Source organism: Xyrauchen texanus, chromosome 20 (genome assembly GCF_025860055.1).
Source record: "Xyrauchen texanus isolate HMW12.3.18 chromosome 20, RBS_HiC_50CHRs, whole genome shotgun sequence".
NCBI lineage: Eukaryota > Metazoa > Chordata > Actinopteri > Cypriniformes > Catostomidae > Xyrauchen > Xyrauchen texanus.
Window position 1 is genome coordinate 29352538 of NC_068295.1, and position 16713 is coordinate 29369250.

General features: G+C 37.3%; 1 protein-coding gene across 1 annotated transcript in view; it reads left to right on the plus strand.

Moving 5' to 3' along the window:
- atrn (attractin) overlaps positions 1-16713 on the plus strand; it is a 92776-nt gene that overhangs the window by 19029 nt on the left and 57034 nt on the right. Inside the window, exons 5-12 of the mRNA XM_052151321.1 lie at positions 1412-1614; positions 4534-4702; positions 4802-4892; positions 6111-6360; positions 6850-7033; positions 7808-7962; positions 10499-10583; positions 15513-15733. Of these exons, the coding sequence (XP_052007281.1) occupies positions 1412-1614; positions 4534-4702; positions 4802-4892; positions 6111-6360; positions 6850-7033; positions 7808-7962; positions 10499-10583; positions 15513-15733 (1358 nt within the window). The remainder of the gene's footprint in view (positions 1-1411; positions 1615-4533; positions 4703-4801; positions 4893-6110; positions 6361-6849; positions 7034-7807; positions 7963-10498; positions 10584-15512; positions 15734-16713) is intronic.

Here is a 16713-nt window from a genome sequence, read left to right on the forward strand (position 1 = left end):
AAGTGTATAAATATGTAATATTAGGAAACAAACAGGATAATAATGGGCTCATATAAGTAAACATGCTCTTCAATTTTTAAAAGGGGGAGAGACAACTGTAGATTTTGTTGTTGACATCATCAACAAAAATAATGTCACTTGATGCATGTCCTTGTACTGGAGAACCGTGAACAAAACTGTGCAACATAAAAGGAAATGCAACCCAAGATACATTAAATACAGGTTTTGTTTAATCTATGGCAGGTCGACAATTGATTTCCAATGTAAAATCTGTCCTGAAGCAAATCCAGTTGAGAACCAGTGAGATAATGAAGCAGTAAATGTTGACTTTAAAGGTTATTTTTCATTTAGTAGTTCATTTAACATGCTATGATAACATGTAAACTAACATGCTTTAGTTATATAACATGTTATAGTTACATGATATTTTTTATCATGTTTATAATTGTTTATTATTATTCTGTTAGCTTTCTTATTTTTTCTATTTATTTATTTTTACACATACTTATATAAAATAAATGGTTTCAAGTTTCAATTATAATAAAGTGTTTGCTCAAAAATAAATAAATAAAATAACCCTTCTGTTTTCACTGATAATAGTAATTGTGTAATACCGTGAAACCGTGATTTATTTCTGAGACCGTTATCATACCGTGAAAATCTCATACCGTTGCAACCCTACTCTAGGCTCAGCAATGTAACGCAACAATAAAATGTTGTCAGCTGTCTACTGTCTGAATGTACTGTATGAACAGGTTATCCCATCAATGGATTTTGTTCTTCCCCGACGTCACTGCATATTACAAGAGGACAATGCCCAGATTCATATCGCTTAAAATTGTGAAAGAGTGGTTCAGGGAGCATGAGGAATCATTTTCACACTTGAACTGACAATCACAGAGTCCTGACCTTAAACCCATTGAAAGTCTTTTGCTGGAGAAGACTTTACAGAGTGGTTCGACTCACCCATCATCAATATAAGATCTCTGACAAAAATGAATGCAACTTAGGATGGAAATAAATGTGACATTGAATAAGGTTGTCGAAACAATGCCACATCGAATGCACGCCGTAATCAAAGCTAAAGGCGGTCCAACAAAAAAAATTAGAGTATGCAAATTTTGTTTGACCAGGCAGTGTATACCCATATGAATCAATATTGGATCAAAATGAAATCTGGAAATCTGTATCAATACACAGTCCCTCATGTAAATGTATTCAATGGCAGGAATAACTGAAATAAGCTGTCCTTTAAAATGGAAGACCAAAACCAGTTTTGAAACTATCCTTATTTTTGCATGCTCATTTAGTGTAGCTAGTGGTGCAGAAATGACACTATCTACATTTTGTCTTGGTCTGATTTATCAATACAGATTTCCTGGTGTATTGATTTCTATCCATCTTTACTCAGGTTGAACACTTGCCCAAATAACTGCTCTGACCGTGGGGAGTGTCGCATGGGGAATTCCAGTGACATGGTGCAGTGTGTGTGTGAAGACGGCTGGAAGGGGGAGGCTTGTGACGTTGCATACTGCTCCTCTGACTGCGGCGTCCCTCTGCGGGGAAAGTGCCAGAGCAGCGCCAAACGCTGCCAGTGCAAACCTGGATGGCAAGGTAGGTTGTAGTCTGTGCTGAAATTACAATAGTTTGCCTAAAAATAAAAAGATATGAACAAGAACATTTAAAGATTACTTTTTAAAGATGATTGTGTGTAATTTTTTCCAATGTTAAAATACTTTTTCCCACCCCAGCTTAATAAGCAGAGACAACTATATTGTAAGTAAGCCATTGGTTGGCAGATTCCCCCAAAAAGGGTAAACCCTGGGCATCCCGACCAGCCTGATATAGCAACATTGGCTCAACCAATGACACTAGTTTGGGGCAGGAATATCTTATTGTTTAACCAATGGTAGATGGGGGAATTGTTAGAGAACACACTGTAAATACTTTCATTATTGTTTCAGTTCCATTTGGGGATGATGCTAGTGGCACATAAATTTCACATTTACAGCTAATTTTGTCTTAGCCTTATACTTTAAATTCTGTATTTCTGCAAAGGTTGCTCATATATTTTCAGATAACTCGCTTATTCATTTCTTATAATGGAGTGATCAGTCTTTTCATAGAGGTTTCCTGTAGATGTCCTATAGAAATATTGTGTTCATGTCCTTTTGGCAAAATAAGGAAAGCTCATCTAGTCATGATCTGTGGTGAAGTGTAGATGTTATATAATTCTCTAACAGCTCTGAGAATCTGTCAATCTTTTCTTGTTCCCCTGATTGATTCCTGGCTCTGTTTCCCTCCCTCAATCATAGCCATTACTCTAGTCTAATTGTCTCCGCCGCTAGTGGTGTTTGGGTTTGCTCGGCAGTACGCTATGTACTGATACTGTTTCTATTGAAACAGCTTTGGTCTTATCCAGAGTTGTGTTTTAACTACAGCTTATCTTGAGTTTGATTGCCTCTTATAAGCCAAACATGTAAACATACAGATACTGTAGTTCTAGGTACTGGAATGAGTGTAGACATTTTTCACTTGCATTAGATAAGATTTCAGATAGGTGCAAAGGCTAAATGTACTACATGCTACCTGCAGCAAAATAGGAGAGAGAAATGTTTCAAGAACATGGATGTCCTTACAAAATATTACTATGGTTAATATTACTGAGCTGCCATATCACCCTGTAGCTCAGCAGCCATATAACCCTGTAACTTTAGACTAGTTACCCACTGAAGCTAAGCAGGGTTTTGCCTAGTCAGTACCTGGATGGGAGACCTCCTGGGAGAACTATGGTTGCTGCTGGAAGAGGTGCTAGTGAAGCCAGCAGGGGGTGCTCACCCTGCAATCTGTGTGGGTCCTGACACTCCAGTATAGTAATGGGGACACTATACTGTAAAAAGGCACCGTCTTTTGGATGAGATGTTAAACCGAGGTCCTAACTCTCTGTGGTCTTTAGAATTCCCAGGGCACTTCTCGTAAAGAGTATGGGTGTAGCCCTGGTGTCCTGGCTAAATTCACCCCATTGGGCCCTATCCATAATGGCTTCCTAATTATCCCTATCCATTAATTGGCTCTTTAACTCCTCTCCACCAACAGCTGGTGTGTGGTGAGCATACTGGCACACTATGGCTGCTGTCGCATCATCAGCTTGGTGGTTACCATGATCATTTATGTAAGGCTGTTGTTAGGCAACAACTAAACCTGAGTTTTGGAGAGACCCTGCCACCCACTGAGCTGTGAAGTCGTAGGTCTCTCTTATATCCGCGCTCCGTCTCTCTTCAAATCTGTGGAATTATTTATTCACCCATCTGTGATCAACAGGTTGAGGCACACTCAGAGCTGACTCATTATTCAAGTTACACACTGATTTCTTGTTATTTTCTTAGTGTTTAGGTCACAACCCTCATTTTTTTCAATATATTTAAAAGTGCAGTATGTAAGTTTTAGAAACCTTTGTTATTAATGACACCTGTACCATTAAGTGAATTGCAGTCAGCTACCTGTTGCTCATGCTCGCGCTCGTGCACACGCTCCATAGGGAAGCGAGCATTGATCAAAACAATGACGTAACTTACAAAGAGGCTGAACGTGATTCACAGACATCATGCTGACAGCTGACATTCTGAAAGTTACGAAGCAAGGTAGCTTGCAATTCATCAGCGTTAGCAGGCAAGATCTAGTTAGCTAAAATCACACAGATCAATCCTTATGTCACTATATTTCACATGCTTTGCAGTTACAAAAGTGTACGAATGACCCTCCAGGAATTAAATGCCCTGCCGATGTTCACTAGTGTTCGTTCGACCATGATTATATTCTGCTTAGCCAGATGGGGTTCAGTAGCTACATTTTGTTGTTACTCAGAGTTTGTGTAGGTGTCTGTGTTGTGCTGGGAGCCAGATGTTTGCTGGATTCCATCTCTAAGATAACTTTACCTAGTGTTGCAGTTTGTTGTCGCTGTTGAATAGCGGAAGAGAAGCACTGAGGCAAGGGTCTCAGGAGCGCGCATAAACGTCACATCCTTTGGATTTTCCCGGCAAAAGCAACCCGCTACCTTCACATGAAAATCAGTCTACAGGCTTTAATAGGCAACCTAGGAAGTCCGGGAAGGGCTTATTTTTAAGTTGCAATACAAGCCATTCACACTTTGGCAAAAAATAATGGAAAAAAAAACACCATTAAAAAGTAATGCATAAGGCTTGCATGGTATATTCAAAGTCTACTGAAGTCACACAATATCTTGTGAGAAACCAAACCAAAATGTAAGTCATAATTCACTGTCTCCCAAAGATTTTCAATTCCGCATTCATATCCAGATTTAAAAATGGCACATTGATGGTGAAACGGCACTGGTTGTCAGTTAATGTGTATAATTATCAATTACTTTATAATTAATTAAATGTATAATTACTAGATGTGTGCATTGAAATGCACATTTCATGTTTATTGATTTGCTTGAATTACAACAAGCTGCATGTTTAATAAGATTAGATGCATTGAATTGCAAAGTGACAGCCAGTGTGTTTATTTTAGGCCTGGACTGTTCGATAACTGTACCAGCAAATGTCTCGTTCTGGACACGTGAGGACTACAGCGGGCATGGCCTCGCACGGGCGTCTCACAAGGCTGTGGTGCATAAAAACGTGATGTGGGTGATAGGTGGACATGTGTTCAACTACACACACTACCAGATGGTGACTGCGTGAGTGCACATACACTGTAACATGATAACATTATTGGTGAAACTGACAGTTTCTGTAACTGTGTGTGTGTGTGTGTGTGTGTGTGTGTCTCCTTTCAGGTTCAACATCTCCTCTCAAAACTGGATGGCATTAAACTGGTCCAGCAACTCTGTAACTGGACGCTATGGTCATTCTCTCACCCTGTATGAGGTTTGTGTTTATGAATGAGAGTGTGTTTAATAGTGTTTTGGTGTAGTCGGAGTTCACATGGTTCCTTCAGTATACAGGGTTTTCCTTCAGTAAACTGTGATTTTCTTTGCGTTGTAAGTGGGTGTTTACATGTGGAGTTTACGTTGTATTAAGCCAAATAGTGGTGTTCATGTGTAAACACATGAACACCATATATGATTTATTTTTTTTTTCTATTTTTTTCTTCTGGATAGCAAAGAGCACAGATTTTGTTAATGAAATGATCTATCCAAATTGAAATTATTTATAGCAATTTTAAGTAAGAGCTGTGTAAGACAGAAACACATAGAAATATGTGGCATTGTCCAAATGAGGTCTCCTTTCAAAAGCGACTGGTCATTAGTTTACATATTTCCCTTAAAATGTCTGTGCAATGTCTATAACATATTGCCAATGAGTGAGTCCTGTGGAATGACTCACAAAATCCCTTTTAAAATGGTCCATCTCTTATCCTTGAAAATTTTGCTAATCAAGACCCCAAGAGGATGTAAGACATTTTTCCATGTTACATTTCAAGTAATTGTTTTTTCACTCTTGTGGGTTGACCTCCATATAATATAGTGATTTTAACCATTAGCTACTCCGTTAACAACATAAAATAATGTAAAGCTTACTCATTGTGTGGATGCTATCATGCGAACTGTTGAAACAATGTGTAAAAAATGGTTAATTACCTTGAAATGTCATGCAGTTTGACATGCTAAACTCACTTTACAATAAGGTTCCATTCGTTAACATTAATGCATTAGGGATCATGAACAAACGATTAGCAATATATTGTTTACAGCATTTATTCATCTTTATTAATGCTAGTTAATAAAAATACAATTGTTCATAGTGTATTGACTAATGTTAACAAACACATTTGATTTTAAAATGTTTTTCTATGTATTGAAATTAACGTTAAGATTAATAAATGCTGTTAAAGTGTTGTTCATTGTTAGTTCATGTTAACTAATGTTAGCAAATGGAACCTTATTGTAAAGTGTTACCACTATTTTAAGCCACAAGTATTTTTAAACAGCATTTTTCTGATTGCATTATAATTATTGTGCATACAGTTTTCATAAACGTATTAATTGAAACTACAGGGGTTATGCAAATATTCCACAAATAACATAGTTTATATGATCTGTCATCTTACTTGAAAATGATTTTGTATGCATTTGTCTTTGTTAGGATAAAATCTATATGTATGGAGGAAAGATTGACTCCACGGGAAACGTAACATCAGAACTGTGGGTGTTCCACACAAAGAACCAGTCGTGGGTTCTGCTAAATCCGCGTGCTAAAGAACAATATGCTGTTATAGGCCATTCTGCACATACTGTCCAGCTGCTGCCCGACGGATCAGAACCAGTCATGCTAGTTGTCTTTGGACACTGCCCTCTGTATGGATACATCAGCCAAGTGCAGCAGTACAACATTGGTCAGTAGGACAGATTCACAAAGTGTCTAAATGAAAGTGGGGCTAGTTTTCACACTTTTTACTTCAGTGAATGTTTTTCAGGCTAGGTTTATTTTTGAAAGCCAATTTCTGTACAGGCACATGCCTTAAAGCTGTTGAACTTTCACCATTAGTGCCCGGGATAAAAAAAACTGTTCATTTAATGCATGTTGACTTTTTGTGACAACATAGGCTAAGCAAGGAAGGGTTTTCAGCAGTGTAAACAGCCTAATAATAAAATTAAAGCATACAAAATGTGGAAATGTGCTCCAAACTGACATTAATTATTAAAAATAAGATGAAAAATAACAACAGTGGTCAATATCATGGTGTTCTGAACTGTACTGCCCTCTAGTGTTGTTATGAAAAAGCAACATCTGTTACTTTTCATAGAGACATTTTTATCAGAGAAAAATATTGTTGTTGTTCTCCACTTACTAAATGTCTTCTACTTTTCTCTTCACTTTGCAGTAAAGAACACATGGAGTGTTTTAGAGACTCATGGGGCATTGGTTCAGGGAGGTTATGGGCACAGCAGTGTATTTGACCCTCTTACTCGCTCCATCTACATACACGGAGGCTACAAGGCTTTCAGTGCCAATAAATACGGCCTGGCAGGGGACCTGTACCGCTACGATGTGGACAAAAGAATGTGGTGGGTTGAAATTTCATTGCTTTTCAACTTAACAATTTTATGCTTGGGCTTTATTCTTTGCTTTAAAAGGATCTAATTTAGGTTAAGAGCATGTTAATGTTATGCCACATTGTTCTATAAGCACTGAGTTCAGAATGAACTAGCTCATTTTTCTTTTTTAATATTTTTTTTTTAATTTAAATCTTGGCAGTCTTATCTGATAATGAGTTGGGCTTCAACAACGAATCTATAAAATTTAAAAAAATTAATTATCAACTTATTTATATTGTGCCATTTACTACAATATACAGTATAAGGAGAAGTTGCTACAAAAGGACTGCAACACACGAGCACTACAACAGTTGTCCGCATGATTACTCATCATCAGTCAAGCACATAAACTTGATAAAAGCGGGATGCGAATGATGCGTAACTAAGTGGACAGTAGTTGTTGTCTTCAAATGTTGCAAGCCTTATGTAGTAACTGTTTTTAAAGCACATAAATATTTCAAAATTCACTTTTGAGGTATGACTATGTATGTGTAATTTGTTGTGTAACAAAAAGGAAACATCTTCAAGTAATGATAACCAAAGACATTATTACTGTGTACTGATAAATTGAAATAGGAAGACAGGTTATCTTGTAGGTCATCCGTGTTCCATGCAAATAGATTATGTATGTTGCATTCTGCAAAAATAGTTTGAGTAATATGCTGGTATGCCATTCTGAACATTGTCTGTTGTCCTCTGCTCTCTCTGGGCATCCTGCCGATGATGTCACTAATGCCCCTGTAGGTCGATTCTGAGGGACAGTGGTTTTTTCCGTTATCTCCACACATCAGTGATGGTTGGCGGGAACATGCTGGTGTTTGGGGGTAACACACACAACGACACCTCGATGAGCCATGGAGCGAAGTGCTTCTCTTCTGACTTCATAGCATACAACCTGGGTGAGTGCAAAACATCATGCTTTTCACCTGAATATTCAAGCCACATATATTCTATAACTGTCTGCAGGCCAGTATGATGTAATATACAATGCGTTACATACCATATCGATTTTGCTATACCATTTATACCACGGTAGGTAGATTTGACCTATCAACAGTGGGCAGAACTGCTTTTAATGGGTGTTAAGCACAACTTGTAGTTTAGTTTTTTTATGGTTGCTAAGCAACATCGCAATTTAATACCACATTTATATAGAATTCTGATGTGGGGTCACAGATGCGTGTATACTATATTGGCTAATTTACAAGTGATTCAAATGTGGTTCATCAAGTAGAAAGTCTTGTTTTACTCTTGAGTGTTACATAAATTTAAGCTGTTTTTGCACTCATTGACTTATTATTTTGTTAGTAATTGTCTTTTTATTTTTTGGTTTGTGTGCATCAAAGTTTTTATTAAATGTGAAAAATAATCAAATGAGACACAGTACCTTGTCATTTCTAGTACATTCACTGCATAACCACATGGCTGTTGTTTATATAGATTTTTTTTATTTACAATGATACAAGATTTTAGTCATACCACCCACCCCGTCTTTTCATGTTGTAAACCATAGACTTACTGCACCTTCTCACAGACTGTATGTCTAATACTATAAGCTCTGTAGTTACGTAACCAATTTAGAACACTACATAGGCAACAACTGCACACACCACACAATTGATGCTCTGCGGGTGTTTCAATTTCCAATTGATTTCAATTGAGTTTGATGTTAGCATTTTGCTAAGCTATTCTTTAAAGCTTCTAAAGACAACACAAACAAATTGTGTAAAATAATCAATATGTAATTACACTAAACTATTTATAGATACTTCTTATGGAGGGGTGGCAGTGGCTCAGGTGGTAGAGCGGGTCGGCCACTAATCACAGGGTTGGCGGTTCGATTCCCTGCCCACATGACTCCACATGCCGAAGTGTCCTTGGGCAAGACACTGAACCCCAAGTTGCTCCCAATGGCAGGCTAGCGCCTTGCATGGCAGCTCTGCCACCATTGGTGTGTGAATGTAAGTGTGAATGTATGGGTGAATGGGACACCGAGTAAAGCGCTTTGGTAACACCTAAGGTTAAAAAAAGGTGCTATATAAGTTCAGACCATTACCATTTAGGTACTTTTCAGTGTTGAACTTGATTTATAATAATTTTAGGCAGTTCACTAGGTTTTGGAACAGAGCAATAACATCTCCATCCATCACAATATTAAGCAGCAGTGTAGCTTCTCACTGCAGAAACTGTAATTAGATTTCTGTGTGTGTACCAGCAAGTCATTAGAGGAAGACATGCACTCAGCAGGGATGCAATTGCAGAAAGATGATTTAAAGTCATTATTTTATGACTGGCACATTTGAGTTTTGTAATCTCCAGAAATCGCAGACATGTCTGTCTGCTGGAATTGTCTTGCTTTTCGTTTAGATAATGAGGGATGCTCTGGTTTCAGAATAGATATGCTACAAGTGCTTGGATACAGCAGCACTTCAGCATGAAAATGTGATGGGTGGGTGGACGGAGCTTCTTTGAGGAGGTTTTTATTGGCTTAAGTAGTTTTTCAGTGTTAAAATACTTTCTCCTATTCCAGCTTAATATGCAGAGAGAATTATTAGTAAGCCATTCATAGGTACATTTTCTTGAAAATTGTAAGCACTGTCTTTCTATGGTGCTATGAAAATGATTGCTATGCTAGCTTGATTTGAGCGAACAGCTTAGACCCGCCCCAACAACATTACTCAATCAGTGGCATGAGTTGGGGACAGGGACTATGCGCTAGTGGTGCAGAAATTACGTACTATATCTTTAAAGGTAAATTGTGTCATTTTTGTACCACTAGTGTAACCAAACAAAAAAATATTTTCAAATGGATTTCACAAACATTCATATTATCTTGCATTGGTTGGACAAAGAGCCCAAACTCACACCATTGGTTTAGCTAATGTTGTACCATATGTCAGGTTGGCCAGGAATGCTCAAATTGAACAATGTTTTGAGCCACAATGTTTGCACTTTTCAGGAAAATCAACCTACGAATTGCTTACTTAATAGCTGACATCAGTGTATACCACTCCTCCTCCAAATTTCCTTATTTTGTCCTTCTCAAACTATATTTTCTTTTGAAATTCGAGCTAGTCCTGCAATAATCTTTAATTAAGTGTAGGTCTGTCTTTGCCCTGGGGGTAATTGCTGTCTTTATGAGCTGAACTCAATTATATTGGCACCTACAGAACGCTGCATTGTATTTTTCAGGAAGTTTGCCAGCAGAGGGCAGCGACATGTCACACATGTTAATAGCAACCATTTCTCTTCACAGTTCTCTTACTATTTAATTTCCCACTCATTTTTTATTTATTTAAATGATAACAAGGTTCAGCTCAGAAAATGGATGAAAACATTTATATTAAGCTCCTCTTACAAACCGAGATGAGATGGTGCATTATGGTGGATGTGTCTGAGACAGAGTAAAATTGACTATCTCTTTCTCTTTTCTAGCTTGTGACGAGTGGACTGTGCTGCCCAATCCAGACCTTTACCATGACGTCAACCGCTTTGGCCACTCAGCTGTTTATCACAATGGGTATCTCAATGTTTTTATCTGTGCTAAAACATACGTTCCTACTAGAGCTGTCAGAATTAATGCATATGATTAATTAAGTACGTAATTAATCGTAATTTTGATTGACGCACTTACCGATAATACAGCATAAACACTTGTGTGAAAGTGGAACCTTTGTAATGTTTCTGCCCGGAGTCATTACACTGACGCACACGCCACAAACAGACACACACAACAGTGCCCATGAGCTTACAAGCTTAACATAAAATAGCATATGATAGACCTCCGCTGGGAGGTTGTTATCATAATAAATAAAAGGATCTCTGACAGCACATCCCGGTTATAAAATGATGGAGAATGGAGCGCTTAGTGCTATCTGATGTACAAAACAAGCCCTGATGGGACTTGAAATCAAGTATTTTTCAGCCTATATAACGTGCATTTTAATTACAACAGAAGCATTTGAAGTCTTAACTATCACCAAAATGTAGAATGAGGCATGTTTTTTGCAAGCTATTTTCATGGTGAGTTCAAGCGGCGTTCGACGCTGGCATTGATGCTCTGACGTGAATCATAAAGCAGCTTCTGATTGCTGTAACAAAGTGGATACCCACCCTCTAATTGCAAATTAATATTGTGGAGGATGAGAGTTTAAGAAATGTAATACCCAAAGGAATGAATATGCAACCTATATGGAATAGTTATTTCAATTAGTCAACCTCCCACTTAGACTTTGGGAAACGTTTAATGTTGCTTGAATTGGTGCTATTTTAGTGGCTTTCTATCTTTTTATATTGTGGAAGGCTTTGTTTGGAAAATGTTAATTAAGCATTATATTGCTATTTATTTTTTTTTCTTTCCTACGATGGTAATAAATAAATTTTGACAAGAAAAGAAGTATATTTAGTGTCAAATTTCAATACTTAACATCTGCAATTAATCACGATTTTTAAAATGTTAAATGACTGACATCACTAGTTCCTACTTATAATGGCTTATTTTATATTGAAGCATTGTGTGCACTATTTTAAAGGAATATTCTGTGGTTAATACATCTTAAAGGTGCAATATGTTATATATTTACTGTACTAAAGCATAAAATTGTCATAATATATTCTCAGAGATTTAAGAAACATGCTAAGTTTAAATCCTTTCTTCTCTGAAAACAATTCTACAGCCAGTATATTCTACTTTGAGATGTCCGTTCCGGGCTGGAATTTCTGTTTGTGTTTTGGCGTGTGATCCTGCGCACTGCCCATTTCCCAATAGTATTTCGACACTCTGGGTTGCCATATTTGAAACAAGTAAGCAGGCAAACATAGCGTGCTGCAGCCATGTAAGCCAGCAATACATCTAGCTAACATTGACCAAGTTATAAAAAAATCAGCATGAGTTTATAATTTGAAAACATTGCAAACGTATACATTAGCTTATCGACTTGCAGTTTAAGGCTAGTCGCTTGCCATTGTCAGTTTGCTCATTCCTGTTGTGTGTCCTCAACCTGGCAACACACATGAGCTTGCAGTCTTGTTAGGGGGCGGGGGAGACAACTCTCTCCATATTTTAAATTTGGACTGCAGTACCCATTTTAAATGCTTGATGTCAATGTTATATTTTGCTCCTCTTGTTCTATAGACAGCATATATGGCATGCTGTCATTTACCACAAAATAATTTAGACTCCAAATAGTTTGTGAAAAAAAATGTGTTTACAATTATGCACTTACATTGGGACTGTACACTTGTCCCATTTATTTCCAGAGTAAATGTTAAAAGTAGGCAACGGTAACCTGTTTTTGGTCATATACTTAAGCATTATGTGTTTGCATGAGACAAGTGTGATAGAATTGCTTAAGTTATATTCAGTCTTTCAACTCATGTCATGACCATGTAAATGTAAACTGCACCCACAGGAAATACATCAGTAATGTTTAACCAAAAATATGAGCTTCACAGTTCTGCTTAGAAACGTGTGTATTGTTCCAATGTTTGTTATTATAAGCTTAGAGACGAGTCAAAATATTTTTTTATATGATAATTAACTGCATGAAATTTATGCTATGCTTGAATTTTGCCCAGCATGTTCCATTTTAGTAAGAGTGCCTATTTCTGTAATATGAGCACGTCAGTAAATAAGTCTATATTTAAATCCGCCTTCAATCTCTTTCAGTAAGATTAGTCAAATGAAGGCATAAAGCAGAATCATTATCCATAAATAACATTTCTCATTAATAGTGCTTCAAATTGCCTGCTGAACAAACAGTTTTATATTATTATCCACAATGTCTCACACACACACACACACACACACACACACATTTACTCTCACATCACACTTTGTGAAGGATTTTCTGCTGTGAGATTTTGATGTGAGCTCTGTACTGTGATCTTTATTCTTGCCCTCAATTCCAGGCATCATTTCAGTTCTGACCTCTCTATGACCTCTCTGTGGGGAGCTGAGTCAGAACACTGCTTTTCCTGTTTGACTTGTCAGTTTCAGCCCCTTTGTTCATCCCTGTACCTAATTTTCCTCTGTTCTTCCTCATTCTTACTTCCCACTTCCTTCTCATTCTTCTTACCTATCTTTTACTTCTCCTTGTCTCTCTCCTCTCTCATACCTTCAGCGATATTTCTCTTGTTCCTCAGTTTAAGACTTCAAAAATCTTGTTTACAATAATGCACTTGCATAGTAGGCTTAAGGGTCAGTTTTTTAGCACACAAAAATAATTATAAATTACAATTGTAGTCATAGCATTAGACTTGTTATGCTGTGTTCTGACCTCAGTACTAGAAAGAAGATAGTTTCAAACAACCATTTTTTGCAAATATTTGAACCCTGCTCATGCTGCTGGGACCTCTATCAAAGTCACACACACTGTGTGTTGCCATTAAAAACTCAAATTAAATCTTTAGATCCATCAAATAGAGTCCACATAAGATCACAAAAAAAAAAGTTTTATTTTTATGAATTTTTAAAATATTTTTATTCTGGGTTCCATACAAGTAAAGCTCAATCGACAGCTTTTGTGGCGTAATGTAGATTTACACAAAAATCCTTTAAATTCATCCCTCCTTTTCTTAAAAAATTATCTGGATTTCAGTGATGCAATTACAGTGAAGGTGAATGAGGCCAATCTGTAAATGTTCAGATGCTCACTGTTTCAAAACTACAGCCACAAGACGTTAACAATATTTGTGTTAACATTATTTTACTGTGATAAAATCAGCTTTGTCGTCATGACGTTGTACCACTGTAAACCCTAAAATGACATAGAAAAAAAACTACTATTAATGAATACTAAATTGGAGTTAGTGGAAATAATTATTGAGAAAATGTTTATTATTAGAGGTAGTGATGAACCGGTCAGAAAATGAGGCAGATACGACCACCGATATTTTAACACTGTGATCAGCCGATTTAATGTGCCCCTTGCCACACTTTTTGAAAATTGTAAACTGCAGTTGTGTGTTAATGCCCCACACTTAAATTACATTAAATTTACATTAAGTGGGAAATGCTAACATTTATTTAAAATGAAAACAGCCATGAATAGTTCTGTTGTCAGTGTCAAAGTTTATTGTGACATACTGGCAACAAGCAAAAACCAAGAGAGCCTCACACAGCAGATATACATTCAAAAATAAGAGAGATAAATACCATACAAGCTCCAAAACCGCTATGATAAATCATTAGTATCTGTGATTGATTTATTTACCGCCGTTTGGGCTTTGTTGTAACACAAATCACTAATTAAGCAAATGTGTGAAGATGCACATTTACTCTTACACAAGACCTTCTAGAACACTTTTTGCTGTGAGATTTTGATGAGAGCTCTGTACACTGATCTGTATTCTTACCCATAATTCCTGGTGTTGTCAGTTCAGAGCTGACCTCTCTGTGGGGAGTTAGAACACTGCTTTTGTTTGACATGTCAGTTTCAGCCCCTCTGTTCTCCTCTCTACACAACTTCCTCTTTATGTTCACCCTTATTCTCACTTCCCTTCTCGCTAGTAATGTGCAAAACTACATATTTTCAAAATTAAGTTGCCTGAATGACTTAAGGAAGCAGTTTTATAATTATTGATTTTGGGTTGACCTGACACTGATTAGACATGTTTATATAAGACAATTAAAAACCTCTAGAAGGAACACAACAGACGTGTTGGACTATTCTGGACTTTACACAGCATCTTAAAAACGCAATGCTTGTTGCTAGAAAAAAAAAAAAAAAACAATGCAAGACAATATGCAACTGTGGCAGCGGGGGCGTGGTCAAGCGCTCGTCCGGGAGAGAAAAGCGGTAAGGGCGCTCACACCTGAGCTAAATTATGTCTAACACCTGTCTCTAATTGCAGTAGCTTGAGGAGAGCGGCATAAAAAGCAGCTACAACAGAGCCCAGGGGAGAGCCCGACATGAAGGCCAAGAAGCTAGTGTGTTGTAGTAGTGTGTGAATTAGTGTGTGAGAATTAAAAACAACCTTACCTGAATCCTGTTGCTGTTTCCGTCCCTTCCCCAGTGGAAACTCGTTACACTGGTGCCGAAACCCAGGACGGGCGCTTGACCACGCCCCCGCTGCCACAGCAACTATGCAAAGACATCTGTTTAAATGTGTATAGCCATTGAGGTGGTGCAGTAAAGTAGATTCATTTAAATGTGAAACTTTTCCTAAAGGGTTTTACAATGCAAAGTGTCTAGCTGCTTATGCACAACACAACTCCTATAACTGTTAAAACTTGAAATGAAAAAAAAAAAATCTTGATAAAGTAGTTGACCACACTAATTGACTATTCAACTTTTGATCGACTAGTCTACTATCATGGCCCATCCTAACTCTTCACCCTTCTTGCCCTTCATACCTGTCCTTCAGCTCTTCACTGCCCTCCAACCTCTTTCATTCCTTCAAAGATCTGAGAGGCTAATCTCTTTCTCTATGTGTGTGTGTGTTTCAGGGTGATGTACGTGTATGGAGGCTTTAACAGCCTGATGCTCAGTGATGTGCTTCAGTTCACCCCTGCGAGCTGCGCTGCATTCTCTGAGCAGCTGGAGTGTGTGACAGCCGTGCCTGGTGTCAAGTGTGTGTGGAACTCCACTACCTCCACCTGTGTGTCCTGGGAGGCAGAAGCTCCATATGACGTAGAGAGCTTGAGAAGCAACTGCAGTCCCAGAGTGTGTAAGTGGAGGTGGCAAAGAGGACATCTACATCCTTTGTGTCTTTTTAAGCACTATTTTGAAAGGATTCGTTTCTAAACATCATTTTAATGACAATGATTAACATTAGAGGTCTGTAATAACATGTACTGATTCAGATAGGAGTGGGATCTCTGTTGTTAAGGTGTAAGTGTCTATTGTATGGATGTGGGCATTAGAGAAGGATTAATTCACTACCAGTCAAAATTTGGACATGCTTGACAGAATTTATGTTTCTCATAATCTTAACATTTAGATTGTAAGGCTTACAGTATGTTATCTCATATGTACTTGAAATTATTTTTGTAGACAACTGCACATTGTGGCAATTTATGAATTTATTTACAAAACTTAATAAAAAAAATGTATATACAGTATATAATAGGGTAACACTTTACAATAAGGTTATTTTTATTAACAATATTTAATGCACTAGGTGTCTGTTTTGTTCACTACGTTATTCCCATTCTTCCATTTTGTGTTGTTTCATAGTTTTAATGTCTTAACTACTCTATAGTGTGTAAAATAAGAAGAAGATTGAGGTGTCCAAAATTTTCACTGGTAGTATAATTACAACATTCCTTATTTAATTTATTATACCAGTATGTAGTAATTGAATCCCCAAATGTAATTCTACCCAGAAAGTTAGCAAAAATGTCCAAATCCATAATGAAGTTGCACCAGTCAGTCAGAAGATTCGCACATAATGAGAAAATTTGCTTTAGTTGCTGTATGCAGTGTGTTTTGTGAAAATACAATATCCGAAATCACAGACATTCCTATCTGAATGGGTTTCAGTTCTGCTGTCTGATTTAGTCAAGAAATAGAAGTAATTTTTAGCAAGTTTGTGTGAGGAAAAATACAGACATGTTTAATTCAAATGGAACAGAAATCACAAAGTACATCTGCAAAACATACATTAATGTAACCTCCTAAGGGAAAACTGGTCCTGTCCAAATAGTG